The sequence below is a fragment of the Fragaria vesca genome, linkage group LG6 (assembly GCF_000184155.1).
Source record: "Fragaria vesca subsp. vesca linkage group LG6, FraVesHawaii_1.0, whole genome shotgun sequence".
NCBI lineage: Eukaryota > Viridiplantae > Streptophyta > Magnoliopsida > Rosales > Rosaceae > Fragaria > Fragaria vesca.
In genome coordinates this window covers 37,216,061-37,236,285 of record NC_020496.1, presented here as the reverse complement: position 1 = coordinate 37,236,285, position 20,225 = coordinate 37,216,061, and the positions used below count along the sequence as shown (strand labels likewise).

The 20,225-nt window shown below is 37.6% G+C and overlaps 5 protein-coding genes across 5 annotated transcripts; 3 read left to right on the top strand and 2 right to left on the bottom strand.

Moving 5' to 3' along the window:
- Positions 1-3,123: 3,123 nt before the first annotated feature.
- LOC101296705 (isocitrate dehydrogenase [NADP], chloroplastic-like) lies at positions 3,124-8,119 on the bottom strand. Its single transcript, XM_004306305.1, has 15 exons — positions 7,900-8,119; positions 7,669-7,712; positions 7,454-7,563; positions 7,328-7,365; positions 7,056-7,133; positions 6,702-6,755; positions 6,520-6,621; positions 6,339-6,427; positions 6,126-6,229; positions 5,599-5,667; positions 5,393-5,508; positions 4,146-4,180; positions 3,940-4,082; positions 3,625-3,747; positions 3,124-3,403 (listed from the first exon to the last, which is right to left on the bottom strand). The coding sequence occupies exons 1-15, from the start codon at positions 8,117-8,119 to the stop codon at positions 3,310-3,312; spliced, it is 1,419 nt and encodes a 472-aa protein (XP_004306353.1). The 3' UTR covers positions 3,124-3,309.
- Positions 8,120-9,144: 1,025 nt separating this feature from the next.
- LOC101300837 (glutaredoxin-C2-like) lies at positions 9,145-10,448 on the top strand. The gene is made up of 4 exons (XM_004304593.1): positions 9,145-9,275; positions 9,375-9,463; positions 9,885-9,983; positions 10,095-10,448. Exons 1-4 carry the CDS (start codon positions 9,220-9,222, stop codon positions 10,172-10,174), a joined length of 324 nt encoding a protein of 107 aa, XP_004304641.1. The 5' UTR covers positions 9,145-9,219; the 3' UTR covers positions 10,175-10,448.
- A 261-nt stretch (positions 10,449-10,709) lies between these two features.
- Positions 10,710-13,291, bottom strand: LOC101300550. Its single transcript, XM_004304592.1, has 8 exons — positions 12,954-13,291; positions 12,577-12,610; positions 12,216-12,422; positions 11,931-12,020; positions 11,616-11,681; positions 11,431-11,522; positions 11,305-11,352; positions 10,710-10,975 (listed from the first exon to the last, which is right to left on the bottom strand). Exons 1-8 carry the CDS (start codon positions 13,289-13,291, stop codon positions 10,864-10,866), a joined length of 987 nt encoding a protein of 328 aa, XP_004304640.1. The 3' UTR covers positions 10,710-10,863.
- A 570-nt stretch (positions 13,292-13,861) lies between these two features.
- Positions 13,862-15,665, top strand: LOC101300267 (tRNA (adenine(58)-N(1))-methyltransferase catalytic subunit TRMT61A-like). Its single transcript, XM_004304591.1, has 4 exons — positions 13,862-13,923; positions 14,243-14,701; positions 14,936-15,180; positions 15,282-15,665. The coding sequence occupies exons 2-4, from the start codon at positions 14,253-14,255 to the stop codon at positions 15,521-15,523; spliced, it is 936 nt and encodes a 311-aa protein (XP_004304639.1). The 5' UTR covers positions 13,862-13,923; positions 14,243-14,252; the 3' UTR covers positions 15,524-15,665.
- Positions 15,666-16,031: 366 nt separating this feature from the next.
- LOC101299978 (phosphoenolpyruvate/phosphate translocator 2, chloroplastic-like) lies at positions 16,032-18,679 on the top strand. The gene is made up of 9 exons (XM_004304590.1): positions 16,032-16,402; positions 16,836-16,958; positions 17,070-17,222; positions 17,434-17,519; positions 17,720-17,804; positions 18,004-18,123; positions 18,208-18,285; positions 18,377-18,506; positions 18,578-18,679. Exons 1-9 carry the CDS (start codon positions 16,049-16,051, stop codon positions 18,652-18,654), a joined length of 1,206 nt encoding a protein of 401 aa, XP_004304638.1. The 5' UTR covers positions 16,032-16,048; the 3' UTR covers positions 18,655-18,679.
- The last annotated feature ends 1,546 nt before the right edge of the window (positions 18,680-20,225 follow it).

Sequence of the window (20,225 nt, the reverse complement as noted above, 5' to 3'; positions counted from 1 at the left end):
ATTTTCTCTTTAAAGTAATTTTACGCATCAAGACTTGAGTACTTGACGACTGACTCAACCTTATATTTGTTCAAAGTTACAACTTTATTAACCGAAATTTGTAGAGTTTCTTTAGAATATTAAAGAAATTATATTAAGAAGTAATATGTATGAAATACTAAAAGTGCGAAGAATCAAGTGTTATATATGATTTCTGAAAGAGGATCGACTCATTGACATATAATGATATAAGTAATTAATCTTGTTGTTTGTTGGAGTGGACATACATCATTTGGCTCACCAAATATATTTCTCCTCCCTCACAAAATGAATCATTCAATTGTTTCGTTTGCTTAGAGTGTTAGGGTACCTCAAAGGTTTTCTTAATTAATTGAGAGTTTAGTTCATCAGCTGTCTAAATGTGTGTTGCAACAGAATTTCTGACTACTTTGAGTCTTTGACAGTTTTGAGGTTCAAACTTAAATTAAGAAGCACGAACCAACTCGACAAGAACTACTAGGGCACTTGATTTTACTGCTTTGCTTAGTTGCAATGACACCACCACATGTTAGGTCATATAATATTTACTGTTCATGCTTAGGTGATTGTATGATCGATCACACCAGAAACTTCGTGCACCACTACTAATCACTTGAATAGTTTTACAGTGCAAATTAAGCATGGCACCCTAGCTAATCATCCCCTCAAAGATTGTAGGACCATGCCAAATATAGTGAAAAAGAACACACACAAGTGATTCTGAAATTCTGCTCGAGCCGAGAGACTGACAAAGGCGACGGTCTATCCATGCATGGCGTTTAGCTATGGTCCATCCACACATGCACAACCACAAGAGCCTCTGCCCTTAAAGCCCATTTTGTAGCCGAGTCCTCTTGTCCCTATTCCCATTACACTGACTCTTCAAAACCCGCCATTGATAACTGGGATCTGAATTTCTGGGTTTCTGCAACTTCTTGGCAGCTTGGAACTTAACCCTATCTCTAACTCACGAGCCCAAGAGAATGTCTGACGTCCCTAAGAACCCTAATGATCCGTATATTATTGCAATCTCTGTAGGGTTAGTAGTAGGGTCACTGTCCTCTATATATCCACAGTTGGGGATAAAGCAGATGAAGATCTTCTCCAGCTGTGAAACAAAAGAGAGTTTTGAGTTTGTTCATCTGCTTTTGCATATTGGCATTTTGTTACTTAACGTCTATTTCTTCGGTTTCTCTAATCGAATTGCCCTCTCGAAGCAAGGTGACAAGTCACTTGAGACCTGAGTGAGCTAGCTAACTTTGCTTTTTGCCAGGCATTAGCAATTTTCCCAACTTTTCCAGGCTTGCACAGTGCCAGCAGACTCAGCAGTACTAGTAGTGTGGGGATCTTTTATGTAAATGTGACGAGTTTTTACTCCTATGCAAAATTACTGCCACAAATTAAAGTGCCCTTTCCTTTAGAATCTATATATTCTTTGTTCCTTTCTCAATAGTGGTAGTGAAAGATGGTTCATAGTTCACAGAGAACATCGATATCCTTAGTGATTCGATGGCTAGAATCCAAGCATTAAGATCAACTGGTATTTGTGTCGCGTTTGGTCATTTAATTTGAATGTCTTAATTAGTTTTGGTCCATGCTCCCCATGTATTTGGCAACTTTTCCAGTTTGGGTTTTGATGTAATTAAAATGACTGTTTATTTGATTGATCATTCTTCTTTTCAACTCGGAACGTACTTTAAAATTGAAAATATATGCAAGTGATTAGTATTACTTGACAGAAGGAAGCGTGCAATTGCTTTAACATCAATATGAAGAAAGGATCTACAATTACAAAGGTTGTCAAGCACAGAGATCGAAATTGCGAAATTTAACTCGAATAAAACGCAATTATAAACCAAGTATAGAATGAAGAAGATGAACCAGGATGGAAGTAACTAAAATATACATAAAAAGGGGTACACCTAGAATGAAACAAATATTAAGCTTTTCAAGCTATGATGATTTGAACAAGCAAGTTGCCAGAAAAAAAAATCATCCATTGAAGAATGACTCGCAGTTGCACAAAGCTTGAACGTAGTATACTTGAACCCCAGATGTGAAGTTGCACATATTTTGGTCATCCCAGATATGAAGTTGCACGTAGTTTGGATATCAATGAAGTGCTCGATGATTACCGGTTATGAAGTGGATTTGCGCCGTTTGGTGTGATTCTCTTCTGTTGTTCATCGGTCAGATGATAATGGTTCCTTGTTCTGAAACCATGGTTGCCAAATCTTCTGTGCTTCAAACTTCTACCATTCCCCTCACTGTAGTTGTAGTTGAATTTCCATACCTTGAAGAAAACAGATTTCGACGAGCTTGAACTTGAAGAATGTCTCTTCAAATCAAGATGAACATGTAGCAAGATCCCTTCCAACAGCATGAACACTACAAGAACCGCAACTAGTACTGATTTGTAATTATACCTCATATTTGCTAGGAGAGCTCGTAATCTTGCTTCCCAGACTCGATGAATGGATAATGTGAAATATTACAACTAGCACAGTTCATAATCTCTGTCTCTCTCACTTAGCTCTCTCGTATATACATCCACACGAGTTCCAAGTGTATTTATATATGGAGGCCGGAGGGGGTGATAGGGAGAATCCAGTTGGTGCGACTGTAAAAGAGACTTGTCACTATTGTGTTGTCTTTTTCAGGAACAGGAAGAAAAGTAGTAATTGCCATTTAACGAATGATATGTATAATTACAGTAGGGAGGAACTGGAACCATCATTCTGCCTGAAGTTTGAACTAAGATATCATCGCACCACTCCATTAAGCAAAAGGATGACTAGTATCTAAGATCCAGTTTCGCACAAATCACTACCATATATCCAGGTTCATTAACTTTAACAATCCAAATTAAAAGGCCAAAAAAGATGCTCGAGTCTCTAAAACTCGTGACGGCGAACCCCTATTGAAATTTTAACAACCATTTCATCCAGCATCAAATTAATCTTCATCTTAAACTCAAGCTTAGACCAAGAAGTATTACGGAGCGATTAAATGGGCTAAAGATAAGTGGAGGTTTGGTTCCTTCCAACATCACAAAAAAAGGAGAGAAGGGGTTAAGATCACATAGCTAATAGGCACGAGGAAAAATGTAGTTAACCTTGGCAATGGGGGTGTTCATATTTTATTCATGTATTGCAAATATTCTAGGAAAAACTCCAATCTATGAATGAATTTCCTAAATTTACAATATAAAAAAAGTTTCCACATACCACAAGTTCAAAGAACTTTCTTTAACGATTCCCAAGTTTACCATCTTATATGAGAGGCATATAATTAGACCAGCGCAGGTTCCCGAAGCTTTTGCTCAACGTTCTTTGCCACTGTGTCAATAAACTCTTGTGTGTTCAAATAGAACTCCCTTGATACCCTGGATGCAACAGAAACTTGTCAGTTCAAACGACCAAGAACCATTCCTCTAGGCTCTAGGCTAGTTTAATCACTGCTATTAGTTGAACACCCAAAAAGAAAACTAATTGACAGATGTGTCCCAAACAGCTGAGAGGAAATTCAAGGAACAAAAACCAATGCGAACACATGCATCCCAGCTAACTCTAAGTGTAAATGACCTGTCAAACAGATTTCACTTACTTGGGGCCATGGATCAATAGGGCAAGATCCTTAGTCATGTTTCCTGCCTCCACTGTCTCAATGCATGCAGCCTCCAACTTTCGAACAAAATCTAGCAACTTGTCATTTTTATCTAACTTGGCCCTGAAAACAGTAACAGTCATCAGCTTATCTGGTACCCAGAGGAAAAATGTATGCGATAGTGGTTTAGATGGGTAAACCATGATAAACCGTTCTCATGAGAGGCAGACTGCAACTGGCATGTTGTAGCAGTTCATTTACAAAATTAAAACATAGCATATATAGATGCACTCGGAAGTTTGGTGCAAACAGTACCTATGCTCTAGGCCTCGTGTCCAAGCAAATATTGATGCAATACTGTTTGTACTGGTCTCCTGTCCCTTCTCATGTAACCGAAAATGACGAGTTACTGTCCCATGAGCTGCTTCAGCTTCTAATGTTTTCCCATCTGAGGATAGCTGCATTGATTGTGGTTAGAATTGGGGGTATAGAAATGGATAATGTTAACATTTGATACATACCAGCACAGAACTCATGAGGCCCAAAGAGCCAAATCCTGCAAAATAAAAGAAGAAAAACTGACATGAGAGCTGAGCCAGAGAGCAATTCTACAAATGATAGGAGTTGGAAACACAGTTTAACTCATTAAATCAACATTCAAATACAACCATCTGATCAATTTACAGAATACCTGAGACTATCCCGAATTATACTTCTCTTTTTACATGACAGAAATGGAAGATACACCAAGAAAAATTTACAATGAAACTGATACCAGTCTGCTGTACTGAAGATAGTACAAAAATCATCTAACATAAAACAGGAAACCTGCTTGATTATGCCATGACTATAAACTTCACAGCAAATCCAAAATCAACATGTTCTTCTTTTTTGGCCAACATGTAATCGATATTATGTCTAGCATTCTACTGGGAAAAGGAGCTACAAGTCCATCTAAATAAATCCAAGGTGGTATACAGGAATATATATATATATATATATATATACCACAGCATAAGTATAAACATATGAAAAGCAATCCACATGTATATATATATATATCCACATGTATACAGGAATATATATATATATTAGGGCCCTTCCAATGAGGGATCCCTATTTTAATTCATTTACAGGGATAGGGCATTACACCAACTTCCCGATTATAATTTTACATCTCCACCGTTCATATCTTAGGTCTATATGAGTAGATCACCTCTATAAAATTTCATATGATTTGGTGATCGTTAAGGCTTTCAAAAGTTCAATTTAGTTTTAATGACCTTCAACGGTTTTAGTTTGACATAAGCTGGACCGTTCAAGATCATTAAAACTAAATCAAACTTTTTGAAAGCCTTAACGATCACCAAATCATATGAAATTTTGTAGAAGTGATCTACTCATATAGATCTAAGATATGAACGGTGGAGATGTAAAAATTCAATTGGGAAGTGGTGTAATGCCCTATCCCTAGAAAGTGGCCAAAAATAGGGATCCCTCAATGGAAGGGGGCTGATATACATATATATATATATTTATATATATATCCACATGATAAGTATAAACATATGAAAAGCAATCCACATGTATATATATATATATATTTATATATATATCCACATGTATACAGGAATATATCCACCATAAGTATTAACAATGGTATACAGGAATATATATATATATATTTATATATATATCCACATGTATATTCAGATGGAGACAGCGATATAGAAACAAAATACTGCAAGCCAAAGTTTTTCTACAGCACCTTGAGCAAGCAAATCACTCTGAACATCTCCATCATAGTTTTTGCATGCCCAAACATATCCACCCTCACTTTTGATTGCATAAGCCACCATGTCATCAATTAGCCGATGTTCATACCTATATGCCCAAAGAATCTTGAGTTAACTCTTTTAAACTATGCCAGGAAACATTTACATGATGACATAACTCACAATTGAAGACACAAACCATATAGAGTTTTCTTCAAACTTCTGCTTCCACTTCTCCACATAAACCTCCTCAAATATGTCCTTAAACCTGTGTCAGTCCAAGAAATCAATATTTTGAACAAATTCTTATGAGAGACGAGAGAAGTTAAGAGCTAATATATACTTTTGGTCCTGTGCTCTAGTCCCATTGACTTCCAACAAATCCCTTTATATTTGTTAACACTAGGGCCAAACATACAATTCAGTCACATTTTTTGAAAGAGGGAACTGAAACTTTTCTCTAATTTCATCAAAACAGGAAAACCAATATGATAGAAACATGGAATTATAACCTGATGAAGGGAGTACATTTTTTCATGCCTTTTATCATTTTCCCTAGTTAGATTGACAAATGTGTAATATGACCATGTTAGATTAGAAAACTCTAAGAGTAAGTTTGTTGACACGACATTGTATAAATAACAAACAGGGATGAACCTAATACCACCAAAGGTGTTTTAGCCGAAAAGAACTGAATTATATATTGGAAACAAAGGTTATTTTTACCTGCCATCATATTTTTTAAGAATTGTGTTTTTGGTGCTCAAGTATAGCGGCCACTTCTTGGAAAATGCCATGGACATAGATGAGTCAGCAAAAGCTCGAATAGACTGACAAGAACAAAACATTTTGTTAGGAAAACTTGATCAATATATGCCTATAATTGACAAAAAGGTTCTAGCACGTAGGCCAAACTGAGATAAGAGTCATAAGACAAACCTCATCAACATTATACATAGCGAGGGCCACACCAGGACCTTTGAAGTCGTAAACATCAAGCTCTGTAGGGGTGCCGCCTCCCTCTGGGACTGAACAATAAACAGAGAGATGTCAAGCAAAAAATGACTGTAAACTTCCATGAGTCTCAACCACATGAGCAAGAATGTTTAAATCTACTTACCAAATACCATTTTCAGCTTTCCTGGCCCCGTGATAACTGTATCAGTGGCTCGATACTGATCACCAAAAGCATGCCTACCAATACATATGGGTTTCTTCCAACCTGTGAATTCAAAAAGCAGTCAGCAGTTTCCACAGTAATATACCTATGTTCAATATATGAAGTGAATGCCCAAACCTTACCAGGAACTATTCTAGGAATGTTTTTGCATAAGATAGGTTCACGAAAGACAGTACCTACAAAATAAAGCATAACCTTTAACAATAAACATAGGAAACAAAGTACACATAAATAAGAAAACTGTTTCTTTGTAAAAGAGTTCAGAAGAAAGTTGACACTGGCCACTGTAAACTAGCATCTACTGTAGCAACAATCAGCAAGCACTACAAAGTTATCAATTGTCAAGGCATTTGACGAAAAGTTTGTAACCAGGGGAAAATTACAGTTGCTAACAAATTAAGTATATTTATTAGTTAAATGAATGAATTACAAAGCATTTCTAATTCTTTCCTATATGAGATGAGACAGATGCAAACCGTTTAGAATGTTTCTAATTGTGCCATTGGGACTCCTCCACATTGATTTGAGCCCAAACTCCTTCATTCTGGTCTCATCTACAAAGTAGCAAGAACATGAAAATTAGATACAATAAACTTCTCTGTCCATAAGACAACAATTATATAGTCTTTGTTTCTTCTGTAACTACTTGAACATGTTAAAAACAGCCAACCTGTGCCTATGACATCATCTAAGTTCCTCATGGTAAGAGAGACAAACACAGTAATGAAGAAAAACAGAAACAACTCACCAGGAGTTATTGTAGCACATTTCACAGCAACATTGTACCTGCAGCTCATAAAAGGAATTGATGAAACAAAAGAAAAGCACATTGTAGACAATTCAAAACACCATTTTCCTTTTTCAAGCTACTTACTTAAGAGTGGCTTCAGCACTCTCTACCGTAACTTTGTCATCAGTAGCATCACGGTTCAAAATCCCTAAATCATAATACTTTATGTCCAAATCCACATAGGGGAAAATAAGCTGCAATGAGCAAAACACCAAAACTCCTCATTAAATCAAATCAAAATTCCACCACAAACCATAGCGAAAACGAAACTCACTTCGAAAAAGACCAAATCTTCATACCTTTTCTTTGATTGCCGTCCATATGATCCTCGTCATTTCATCACCTGAACACAAATTACACAATAAGCACATCACCAATCAACTTTTGAAAACCGAAAACTGCGAAAAATCACATTCATCTAAAACATTCAAATTCCTCATCACTCAACTGAACTTCAATTCGTAAAGTTACCGCAACAAAATTAGTACTACTGAAATGAAATAAAGATTGCTGTGCTTTTGATCACTGACCGTCCATTTCGACGATCGGATTCTGAACCCGGACTCTATCGAAGCCACCGGCAGCAGCAGCGTAGCACCGCAGCGAGGTGCGATTAGTGGTTGGGGCGAAGGAGACGCGGTTGCGGACTCCATTATTGAAGAGGCTCGGCGAGGAAGTGAAGGAGAAGCTAGGGTTTCTCGGGGCTATTATAGAAGACGAAGAAGAAGATATTAAGGCGGCGCGCGACATGGCGCTTAATTGGAGGCTCGCTTTGAGCATTCAACTTTTTACGAGCTCCGGTGGAGTGTTTTGGTCGGAGGTCTATCAACTTTGATCTTTCTAGTGCGTTTTGCCGTTTCTGAAATGAGGTTTTGGGGTTTATCGGCATGAGGGGTACTTCGGTATTTTCACACAGCTGCGCCACTTGTCATATGATAACATCCAAGATATGAAGGGGGGATTGCATGACCTATATAAAACTTGCAAGACAAGTTAGCGTCGGAATATTTGAGACCATGATGAGAATATTTTGATTATGATGTGTTTTGGCTAAAACAGAGAGAAAGGTTAGAAATGATTTGAGGAGGAAGGAGAATCTTCACGATTTGTTAACTTAAATAGTTGTGAATTTGAAAAATTGCAAACCTCTTATATGATTCGCTCGATTTGTTATTTATGGATGACAATATAAGATTATGAGTGACAGTAACATAGACTTTGTGTATGTATTGGGAAGAAGAAAAAACGGATACTTCAACTTCTATTTCACTTGAACACTCATTTCATTTATGCCATGTTTACTTACTTCAAATGAAATTTACGAGATAATCAAATTTTTGTGTTTACACATAAAAAAACAATGATTCTTGAATACTTAGAACTTCAACGAGAGAAATGAGAGTCCATAATGATTCATTTATTTTTGCATTTCACTTGTCTCTTATTCATCAATATTTTACATTTCAAATAAGTAAACGGACCATAGTTTTATGAACATCATTATTCTCAAACATTTTCGTGACATGAAGTATGAATTGTACTTCGTTAGCACTTAAATCATGAACACGACGGTTATCTAGTCACCAATCAGAATGACGGCCGTCATGACGTCGTTTAGTTTCCTTTCCTTCTCATCCACGTCAGCCGTTACCTCAAATCTTTACACCGACTCTCTTCTTGCGGTAGCGAAGCCCATCACGTAAGACCCGCCACGTGGCAGGCCACCCACTCCACACGGCTATATAAACTCTCGCTGCGAAAGTCTATCTCTCTTCTTCAAGACCGCGATATTTTGTGAGAGCCGAATTTGGAGATTTAGGGTTTTCGAAAGCACCAAAAACGTCGTCGTAATGGCATTGCCAAAGGCTAAGGAGCTCGTCTCGTCCAACACGGTCGTCGTCTTCAGGTATTTGTATTTTGCACCGCTCATAAGCGATTTTGTGGGTTTTGGTTGAACCGATTAAGAAAATGTGGTGATGGATCTGTGTGGAAATTTGGTTTGCAGCAAGTCGTATTGCCCCTACTGTGTGACAGTGAAGAAGCTCTTCACTCAATTGGGAGCCGATTTTAAAGCCATTGAATTGGACCAAGAGAGTCAGTACCTCTTTCTCTCTTTCGAATTTATATGCTTTGTCAGAGTTTCATATGTATGTTGTTATTTTAATGGAGGCTTGAATGTTGATTGGTTGGTTCAAATATTTTGGTTTGGTATTGGATAGAGTCGACTATATAGCTAATGAGTTTTGAAACTTGAAATTCTTAGGCTCAGTTTAATTGTAGTTACTGAAAACTTGAAATTCAATCGAGTATGAATATAATATCCACTGTAACTAAAATTTTGGAGTTGTATAGCCGTCAAGTTTATTAAGAAAAATTACGAAACGGGGTGCTTGAATCTGTTTCGAGAGTGATAGGCCTGACCTTACGCATGAGTTATTGATTTTTTAGCTTTGTTTGAGGGGGAGTGGAAAAGTGGTTGATGGTAGTTTTGTTGGTGGCGTTTTGATTTTTGAAGGTGATGGAAGTGAGCTACAAGCAGCACTGAAAGAGTGGACTGGACAGAAGACTGTGCCAAATGTGTTCATTGGTGGAAACCATATTGGTGGATGTGACGGTAAGACTACAATCTTGAAATCAACTTACGATTAACTTTTGAGTTTTAATTGTGTTTCTCACATACATAAGGTTCTGTCTTGATGTAATGAAATTTGGTATTGCTCTGCAGCTACTCAGGCCCTGCACAATCAAGGAAAGCTAGTCCCTCTGCTCACTGAAGCTGGAGCTGTTGGCCAAACCACTGCTTAAAAGGAGCTTGGGAATATGAAGTAGAATAAAATTTCGTTTATGTTCTTCTGATCTATAAACCATACAGTCCTCTAGTTCAGAAGCACATGAAACTTGAATTGTATATTTAAGTGTCAGATGTGATAATTTCTGCAGTACTTATCTTTACCTTCGCTGTTTGGAATTGATGAATCCTTGCATAAGGGAATTTGTTAGCCATGGTTCCATGCCTCTGTTTCCAAATGTGGTGGGATTTCTGGTCTTTAACAGAGCCAGCATTTTCAAAACATATTGGTTGAATCAACTTGACTGAATTAATATTAATCAGACTAAAAGACCAGTAAACTGTGACAGGAATATAGATTGAACCGTGAGCTTGATGCTAAAGATACCAGTACAATTTCAGGTTATAAAAAAGTTAACAATTTTGGGTACAGATGGAGAAATGAGAATAACACATTTCGGCTCACTTTTCCCTGTCTCTGTTTCTATCAGTGAAACACTTTTCCTTCTCCGTTTTAGTCAGAAATGTTAGTTAGCATAGAAAACCGATAAATCTGAGCTTTGCATTTGCTGTATCCTATAGGGAAGGGCGGAAGGAGATGCCTGAAAATCTGAAATAGGAGAGAACACCCTCAACTTGCAAGAGGAAACACCTGATGTGTCTTTGGGAAAATTCATTAAGTAGTATCCAAGGCACCATATCTTCATCAACACTGACATGACTCAGGAAACCATTTTGACAATAGGTGACGTTTTGACCCAACGATTAGTGCGAAAAAAGCATAGCATGGGATATGCATCAATCCCACCATTAAGTACCTGCAATTCAGTACCACATAATCAAAACCGATCAGAGGTGCATGATTCTGCTAAACATGCATGTCCTAACGGGAATAAAAGGCATATATTGAGCATTAACAGGTTATACTTGTATCTTCAGGTGATTAACAACTTATTGTCTTATTGTTTCTTGAAGTTTGCGGAAGCTTATATTGATAACATTTTACCCCTTAACAAGTTAAACCCGCCTGACCAATTTCAGATCAAAGGATCAGGTGGCATATTCTTCAGTGAAAGAATGATACTTTAGTATAAACTTGATGCACCAAGAATGAGGATAGGTCTCATAATCAGTTGAGAAAACGTACCAAACTGGGGCATATGCCGAGGACAAGTCAAGGAATGGGTACGGCCACCTGCAACAAAGAGAACTTTTAACTTTTCTTCTATGGAATTAAGATGTTCCGGGATATCAAAAAGATAACCAACATTACCATATTGATACACAAGCATGAACGATCCACTGGAAAATGACGAATGCACCAGTCCACAAAACAAACAATGATATCCGAACAAAGGGGACTTGCTGACAGTGTAGATTGAAAAAGTTAAACATGTGAGAAGCTTAGAGAAAACACAATATCCAAAGTGAGAAAAACAAATGTCTGAAAGAAATTACCAAGCAATTTAACATTGCATCCCCAAGGAGTAAAACAGCATTGACTGTGTGCATGCTCACCGTCAACTGACACAAAAATGACCATCCACAGAAATTAAAAATCATAAGCTATATAGGAAAGAAAGAAATTGCTGGAAAACTATATTTGATCTATTTTAAAATCAATCCTTTGGTCTCTTAGGTCTGATCAAGCTACACTCGGCATTCAAATAACTATGTTACGCAGCTAAGGCACACTTTTAGCCAAAGGCTGGAAAAATAATCAAGCAAAGGGCAATAGCCAATAGAGGACATATTGAGAACTAAGGTACTTACAAGACTCATGTTGTAGTCTTTCAGGGTGAGAAATGGAAAGATTACAAGCCAGTAAATGCAATCAGTAAGCATCACTGCTCCAGCGTTCGTCTGAACATAATACATCAAAATAGAGTGGAAAGATGGAGTTAACAATGATGTACTGCAACCACATGACCAGAAAGAATAAGGTAACATGCTCAATAGCTCTCAGTCTCATAACTAAGACAATCTTGCAACAAGAGAGCTATTGAAACTTAAGCTAATGCATTCACTAATTATTGAGGAAAAAGAAAGAAACAAGACCTGGAATATAGCTTGAAAGACATAACTGCATTTGACTGCTACTGGGAGAAAATAGATTTCTTCTCGGTTATTTAAGCCATTTCCCTCATGTTCAAGGAGAATGTATGTTCCATTCTCTGCATCTGACCCCACATGATGAACATCAGAACCCATTGCTCTCGTTTTGTTACACCAGAAACTACCATAAATGGATAGAAGAGATCCAAACTACAAAATGAGCACACAACAAAGGTGAGAGCAAAGTTCAACTGGGAATTTCAAATACCGGGATTACAAAGGATTTTGTATAGTCTGCTAATGGTAGCAACTAAATCGAAGACTATTATTAGGATCTAAGGTAGAAGAAGATCAGAAAGCGTACCCCAAAATAAATGGTAAGCAAGGTAAAAGTCCACCTGTCCAGAATCCAGAAAACATCACAACCTGAAGTTGGAAGTATCACAAAATATATGATATGATATACAAAAGGCAAATTTCATAACTAATTGGTGTTGTTGACATACTGGAAATGTCTTAAAAGAAAACCTGTTTAATAAATCCTTCCAGACCATAGTCATAGAATAGATAATCTGATTGAACAAATGAACCTCATAACAAAATGAATATAGCGGCCACTGCTCAAAGCTATACAAGAATTGAATTCTAAACCAGGTTCACTTTTCATGTATAACTTCATTGCAGATTGTGTAAATAACTCTGGAATCTGAATGGTACCAGATGAGCTAAAACAAGTCTTACTGAGTATAGTAGAAATATATGCCGCCACCACTGACAACAACTTTGGCAATCAGTATCACCAAAAGCAGAAAGAATGCAATCACTCTGTAAGCCAACAACCATAAAGGATGAACAATTTTCAGGCACGGTCTCCATGCTTCATCACCACAGAAGTCCTTACTCCTGTCCTGCCGAGTTTCACCTCGGCGAAACTTCAAATAATCCGAATCCTCATATTTACATAACAGTAGCAAAGCTGCAACCATAGGTGTGAAAACCCAAACTGAACACAGCAACACTCTCCAGTTCAACCAATAGCTCAGGTCAGTAGTATCAGCAGTAACACTCCCTATTTCCATCCTGCTACATAGTAACATAAATCAACATACATTGTTAATATATAGTCTACAAGTATTTGGGACTAAGTAATCAAAATCACAAGCAAACAAATCTAATCTAAGAAATGCCCAAAACTAAAGAATTGGCATCAAAATACTTCCCTAATTTTTGGGTCTTAGATTATTGAATCTACAATAATACTCATACACACCTCTAATCCCTACAATCATACAATCATGATCTCACAATGCTACTTGAATTAACAACCCACAGTAATGAAACAGTAACTAGTAACTAATGAGCAGGGTACAATGTACCTGAAAATTCACCCACCGGAAATTCCTATCAGCCAATTCGGTATCTTCTTTTAAGCTTCATGTTTTCGGGTTCATCGGAATCCGGGAAACGGATGCACCGAAACTTCAACATTATATAGGTTTCAGTGCCCCACCAAAAGGTCAGCAGATTAGAAAATTTGGGCCTTTTGGGCCTCGCTAAATTATATGGGCCGTTATGTCCATAGGCCCAACTTTGCGGCCCAAACTTTTGCTTAAGGTTTTCCTTCCTCCTCCTTCTACTTCCAGTTTCTCACTATTCTTGCGCACCCAGTTTCTTCTTCGTTTTTCGTCTTCAAAATCTGGGTAGAGGAGAGGTTAGTCTTTTTTTTTTTACAGCTTTGGTTAAATGGCTTTAAGTATATTCTATGTTTGTTAATCATATTAGAAAGTAGCTAATAACTATGTTGGGTTCTTGTATCAAATCAAAGGTCTTTCCTTTTAGCTATGTGATTGTAGTTCTTAGGGTTTAACTAGCAATGCTTAACTTTTCTATGTTAATTGTATACTTGGGTATTGATATATAAGCAGTACCACTATAAAGCTCTTTGCTTTTTGTATAATGCTGAATTTGAGGTTATGATAATTTTGAGGAGGTGTTATGATTATGCTAAAAAAGGTGAAATTTTTGTTCAGATTTTTGAGGATGTTGCCTATGGAACCAGCAAAGAAGCTGTCTTTCGTTCGGTGTATTCAAGATGGGGATTTGGTTATTGTGTATGAGAGATATGATAACATGAAGGCTGTGAAAGTGTGTGAGGGTTCTGTGCTTGAGAATCGATTCGGTGTGTTTAAGCATTCGGATTGGATAGGGAAGCAATTTGGGTCCAAGGTTTTCAGCAGCAAGGGTGGATTTGTTTACCTGTTGGCTCCAACTCCCGAGCTTTGGACTTTGGTTCTGAGCCACAGGACTCAGATTCTCTACATTGCTGATATTAGCTTTGTGATCATGTTCTTGGAGATTGTTCCAGGGTGTGTGGTTCTTGAGTCGGGGACTGGGAGTGGGTCTTTGACCACGTCGCTTGCAAGGGCTGTTGCTCCTAAGGGACATGTCTATACATTTGATTTCCATGAGCAAAGGGCGGCCTCAGCTAGGTGAGATATGACGATCTCCACTTTTTTACTGAAGATGTCCCCTTTCGTGTACAAATTAGATTAATAGTTGCTTTTCCTTTCAACAAGTACCTTTCAGATTGAGATAGTAAATTGAGTAATTTGTTTGTAGACCTCTCACAAATTTCATTCTAGATGAGAACTATAACATCAAAGGAACTGTTTATCACCACTGTTTGTAGATGTGTAATGCTGAAACAATCGTTAATTTTACAGGGAGGACTTTGAAAAGACGGGGATAAGTAACATGGTCACAGTAGGAGTTAGAGATATTCAGGGTGAAGGTTTTCCAGATGAGTTTTCTGGGAGGGCAGATTCTGTCTTCCTGGACCTTCCCCAACCCTGGCTAGCCATACCTTCAGTTGAGAAAATGTTAAAACCAGATGGGGTAGTATGCTCCTTTTCCCCGTGCATTGAGCAGGTGCAACGTTCATCAGAGACTTTGAGATCAAAGTTTACAGGTTAGTTTCAACGTAGATATTTTCTTCATGTTGTACATTGTGTGTTTTCTTGAACTGGAGTTTATTTTTGCAACTAAGATCTTTGTCCTGCTTGTGTGTAGATATAAGGACATTTGAGATACTCCTTCGCACATATGAAGTTCGAGAAGGGAAAACGGATGGCTTCCAGGTTGAGGAAAGCGGTTCTGTTGGATCTTTACCATGTAAGAGGCGGCAGCTATCAAGTGAAGGAAGTAATGAGCAGGAAACTACAAGTGCTCCCGTAGTCATGGCTAGGCCGAGTAGTGAGGCCAAAGGCCACACGGGCTATTTGACATTTGCAAGACTCAAATGCCTCTCATAAAGTATGCATTTTGATCTAGCTTATTTAGTTATGTGATATAGTGTGTGTTTAATCTGATTATTCTTATGTTATGTAAGGGAAATTCCCCAAAATAGTTGGGATAACCTTTTTGTTGTTGTAAGCGGACTTGTTTTGATCATTGATCAGAAAATTTTGAACGATCACTGCTTCTCATTCAAAATCTTAGTCACTGATAATTCTTTTTAGATATAAATGGGATAAATAAAACCTAAAATGAAAATTCTGGTCTGTGGAAGATTTATCTTCAGAAACTTAAGAAATCAGCCTCAAAATTAAAGCTCTAAATGCCACATGTTTGTCCAAGCTATTTCAGTACACAGAATGCCAAATCCATGTCATCCATTCATTCAGCTGCTGCGTTTTGAGACTTGTTTCAAGTGGTCGTTTTCAGTTTTGTATTCATGCAACGTCAAAACTTGAAACAGCTTCTTTCACTCTTTGCTTGTTTTCCCAGTAATAGAGATGCAGGGCAGCGCTCTTGCTCTGTCTCCTTCCACCCCATTTATGAAACCTCCATGTCGAATTCCAAGCTATAAACTCTCTCACCTTCCAGCCTTGACTTCTTTACCACAACTCCACCGTATCAGTTCAGTTCAGAGACTTCACTGGCAAACAGCTTTTGGCACATTTTCTTCTTCTTATTCTTCCTCTTTCAATGCTGAAATCCCTGCCTCCTTCCTTTCCTCAAATAGTAGATGCGATAGTTTTAAGGTCAGGGCCGCTCAGCCTGCTACTCCGGGGCCTGAGAGTGCCGGGGAGGCTTCAGAATCAAGTGGATTGGCTCGAACTTTGCAGCTCGGTGCCATGTTTGGAATTTGGTACCTTTTAAACATTTACTTCAACATCTACAACAAACAGGTCCATTACCTCTATCTCTTATATCTTATGATTCTTATCCCTCGCTTTGGATTGTTAAATTCTTGTTTCTAAATGCATGTCTACAGTACTTTGTTTACGATACACAGATGAATTTACTGCTTCACTTGATACACTGAGATGAATTTACTGCTTCACTTTTGTTCCACCTTCATTTTCTTAGAACCTTTTCTATACTTGGGACCCCATAGACAATTTTGAAACACGCATAAGGGAGCCATTGACATCAAAGTACTACGGCTTTTTATTTTCGTTACAGCTGTTTGTTCATAACAATTTCAACTCAAATTGGTCTTTCACTTGAACTTGTAAGGCAAATCCATTTCCTAATTTACACACAGTAGTAGCCTACAAGATAACTGATTTTCAGCACAGTGAAGAAAGCTAGCATTTAAAGATGAGAGGTTGTTGATAGGTTCTGAAAGTCTATCCGTTTCCAGCCACGGTTACAGCCTTTCAGTTTGCCTGTGGGACTGTCATGATCATCCTGATGTGGACTCTAAACCTCTACCCCAGACCGAAGATCACTCGCTCACAGGTACCACTGCCTCTTCATACCACCATAATATGATGCAGCCATATTGTGACCACTTCTGCTCAATCAGTATATGTGACTATGTGAGTACTAATACATATCTTGACTTGGCAGCTTGCAACAATTCTACCACTGGCTGTGGCGCATACGATGGGAAACCTATTGACTAACATCAGTCTCGGGAAAGTTACTGTTTCATTCACTCACACGATCAAAGCTATGGAGCCCTTCTTCACCGTCCTATTCTCAGCCCTCTTGCTTGCAGAGGTAACCATTTAATATCCTCCATGTTATTGGTTGAATGAGATACATGCACACACTCAATTTCTTCTTATTTGTGTGATTTGTAAAGCACTAGTACTCCACACACTTTAAGGTGATTGGATATCCCAATCATATTTGTAGTGGATGATCTTGTACCTTATTGATGGATGAAGTGATTTGACTTTCAGTTTTTTTTATCATGCTGTGCGCACAGAGGCCAACTATCTGGGTGGTTTCTTCTCTTGTACCAATTGTAAGTGGAGTTGCATTGGCGTCCTTCACAGAGGCCTCTTTCAATTGGTAACAGACGATTCACACTTTTCTCTTCTTAGAACTTAACAGCTTCACTATACACCTTCGACAGGAATGTTAGCTCCTGCTAAGTAAAAGAAACTACTTCTAATAGTGCTGGTTTTGCAATCTAATTACGAGATATTGGTGCAAGCAAATATGTACCGCTCTTCTTCTTACAAGTGATTATGCATTCCTTTTCGAAACAGGATTGGCTTTGGTAGTGCAATGGCTTCTAATATCACTAACCAGTCACGTAATGTACTCAGCAAGAAGTTCATGGCCAAGAAAGAGGTAAAAGCATGTTATTCTTCATTTACAGAATTCTTTGAGACCGACAAAGGTCGCCCCATGACCTCTTCGCCATTATAGATGATGTTGTTCTTCAATTTGGAAGTACTCTGAGCAACTTCTAGTAAATTTTTGTGAATTAAAAACCAGGAATATCTCAGATTATGACTTTGTTATGACATTAATTTATTTTTTGTACTAGGAGTGCCTGGACAATATCAATCTCTTTTCAGTGATAACCATCATTTCCTTCATATTGTTGCTTCCTTCTGCTATTCTCTTGGAAGGCGTTAAATTTAGTCCTTCATACCTGCAATCTGCTGTAAGTAGCACTACTACGTATATCTAACAGAAAAAGGATTACTTTTTTCCCAACACTGACGTTGCCATTATATATTCCTTGTAGGCAAACCAAGGATTGAACATCAAAGAGTTGTGTGTGAGGTCGCTTCTGGCTGGTTTCTGCTTCCACACTTACCAGCAGGTGACACAATTTGTATTGTTTACACATGAAGTTGTAGCTTCTATTTTGTCCCAAGAATTGTTTCTATTTATTTCCATTTTTGTGTGTGCAGGTCTCGTATATGATACTACAGATGGTTTCACCAGTCACACACGCAGTTGGGAACTGTGTGAAGCGAGTGGTGGTCATAGTCTCCTCAGTCATTTTCTTCCAAACACCGGTCTCACCCATAAACTCCCTCGGTGAGTGCAACTTACAAGCATATTAATTAATAGTGTGCAGAGTTCCTTATTAGTACTGATTTTGATTTCAGGAACTGCTATGGCTCTTGCTGGAGTCTTCTTGTATTCAAGAGCCAAGAGAATTAAGCCAAAGCCCAAGGCTGCTTAAGTTGAGTTTATCACCAAAGAGGAAAATCATGAAGTGATGCAGATGTATTAGTTAAGGGCTCATCAATCATCTTCTTGTATGAAAGATATGAGGAATTTGATGCCATCATTTGCTGCATCAGTAACAAACTTAAGGCGTTACATGAGTCCAGAGCAAGTGTATAGCTTTCAGATTGTGTCAAAGAATAACATTGTATAGCTTCATGAGTTCAGAGAAAGAGCTTTAAGTAAACTACTGACTACATAAGTGATCTGTAAAATGGGATTTCCCTTTTTCACTGTTTTTGAAGTGAACTCGATAGGTTTACACCCATAACGATTGAGAACTTATAAATTGATGAAAGAAATCGATAAAAGAAAGGTGATCGAGGAAACTTATAATTAAGAGAATTGATCTTAGTGTGAAAAAAAACTGATCAACTGCATGAAGTATATTTAGATCAAGGGAATGATGGGAAACATCAGTTTTCAATGGATCATGGTTTACCATAAGAAAATGAAACTATAAACGCTTCTGCATTCATATTTTGTCAACAATTCGCCAACCTCTACATGTCGAATAATTGTGGATTCAAAAGAATCTGGCCATTTCATTCCAACTGGTTGAATGAGTTACAGTAAGTTAAATATAATGGAAACAAGAGACAATTTGGCTGAATAATTCAATTTTCTCCTTGCAAGAAAGAACATATACACAGATTACAACCGTGGTCAATGAGGTAACTACTATATCTAAGACAATCAGTGATAAACCTAATGATTTTACAGAATATTACAGACCATACATAGAATTTCTACACAAATAAGAAAACATGGCTCACACCACCAACACTCCCTATCAAGTTGGTGTATTCAAATCACGAATGTCCAAACTTATCCAATGACTCGAAAAACTTTGCTCACGCCAACACAGTAAACGTCGAAGGAATGAGTTTTGTTTAGAGTTTAGACATCTACACAAGAAGGTGAAGTTACTAAGTTTTACAGGAATTTGGTCTGTCATTGAATTGCTTCCAAAGAAAATGAAAATCTGTTCGAGCTCTAGTCGTTCCGTTAATTAGAACAGGTTCTAAATAGCATGCTCTACACATGATGAGCTTGATCAGCTTATGGTAAGAATCTCAAGAAAAATGATGTTAACAAAAATGTTCTAACCATACAAGTATATATCTCAGTGTATAGCATATCTGAGTGTATCAAACCATTCCAAGCCACATTTCTATTCAGTGACAACTGACAAGTGCTTGGATAATATATATACTGAATTAGTTCAATGTTATCATGTTTGTGTAAGCTTGAGACGTCTATGCTAGCGCTTCAATTGAAGAAATCCTTTTATATGATGTATTAATTAAGTGGTAATATTATACTAGATGTTATTTTGTTTACTAACAAAAATTTGTCAAATTATCATTTAATTTTACTTATGTAATAATGTAATTAGACTTTACACCGTTCATCCGTTACATTTTCAGACTTTACACCGGCCATCCGTTACTTTTTCAGACTTTACACTCGGTCATCCGTTGCTTTTTCGCTTCGGTGGTAAAAGCCAAAGAAAGAACCTCGGCA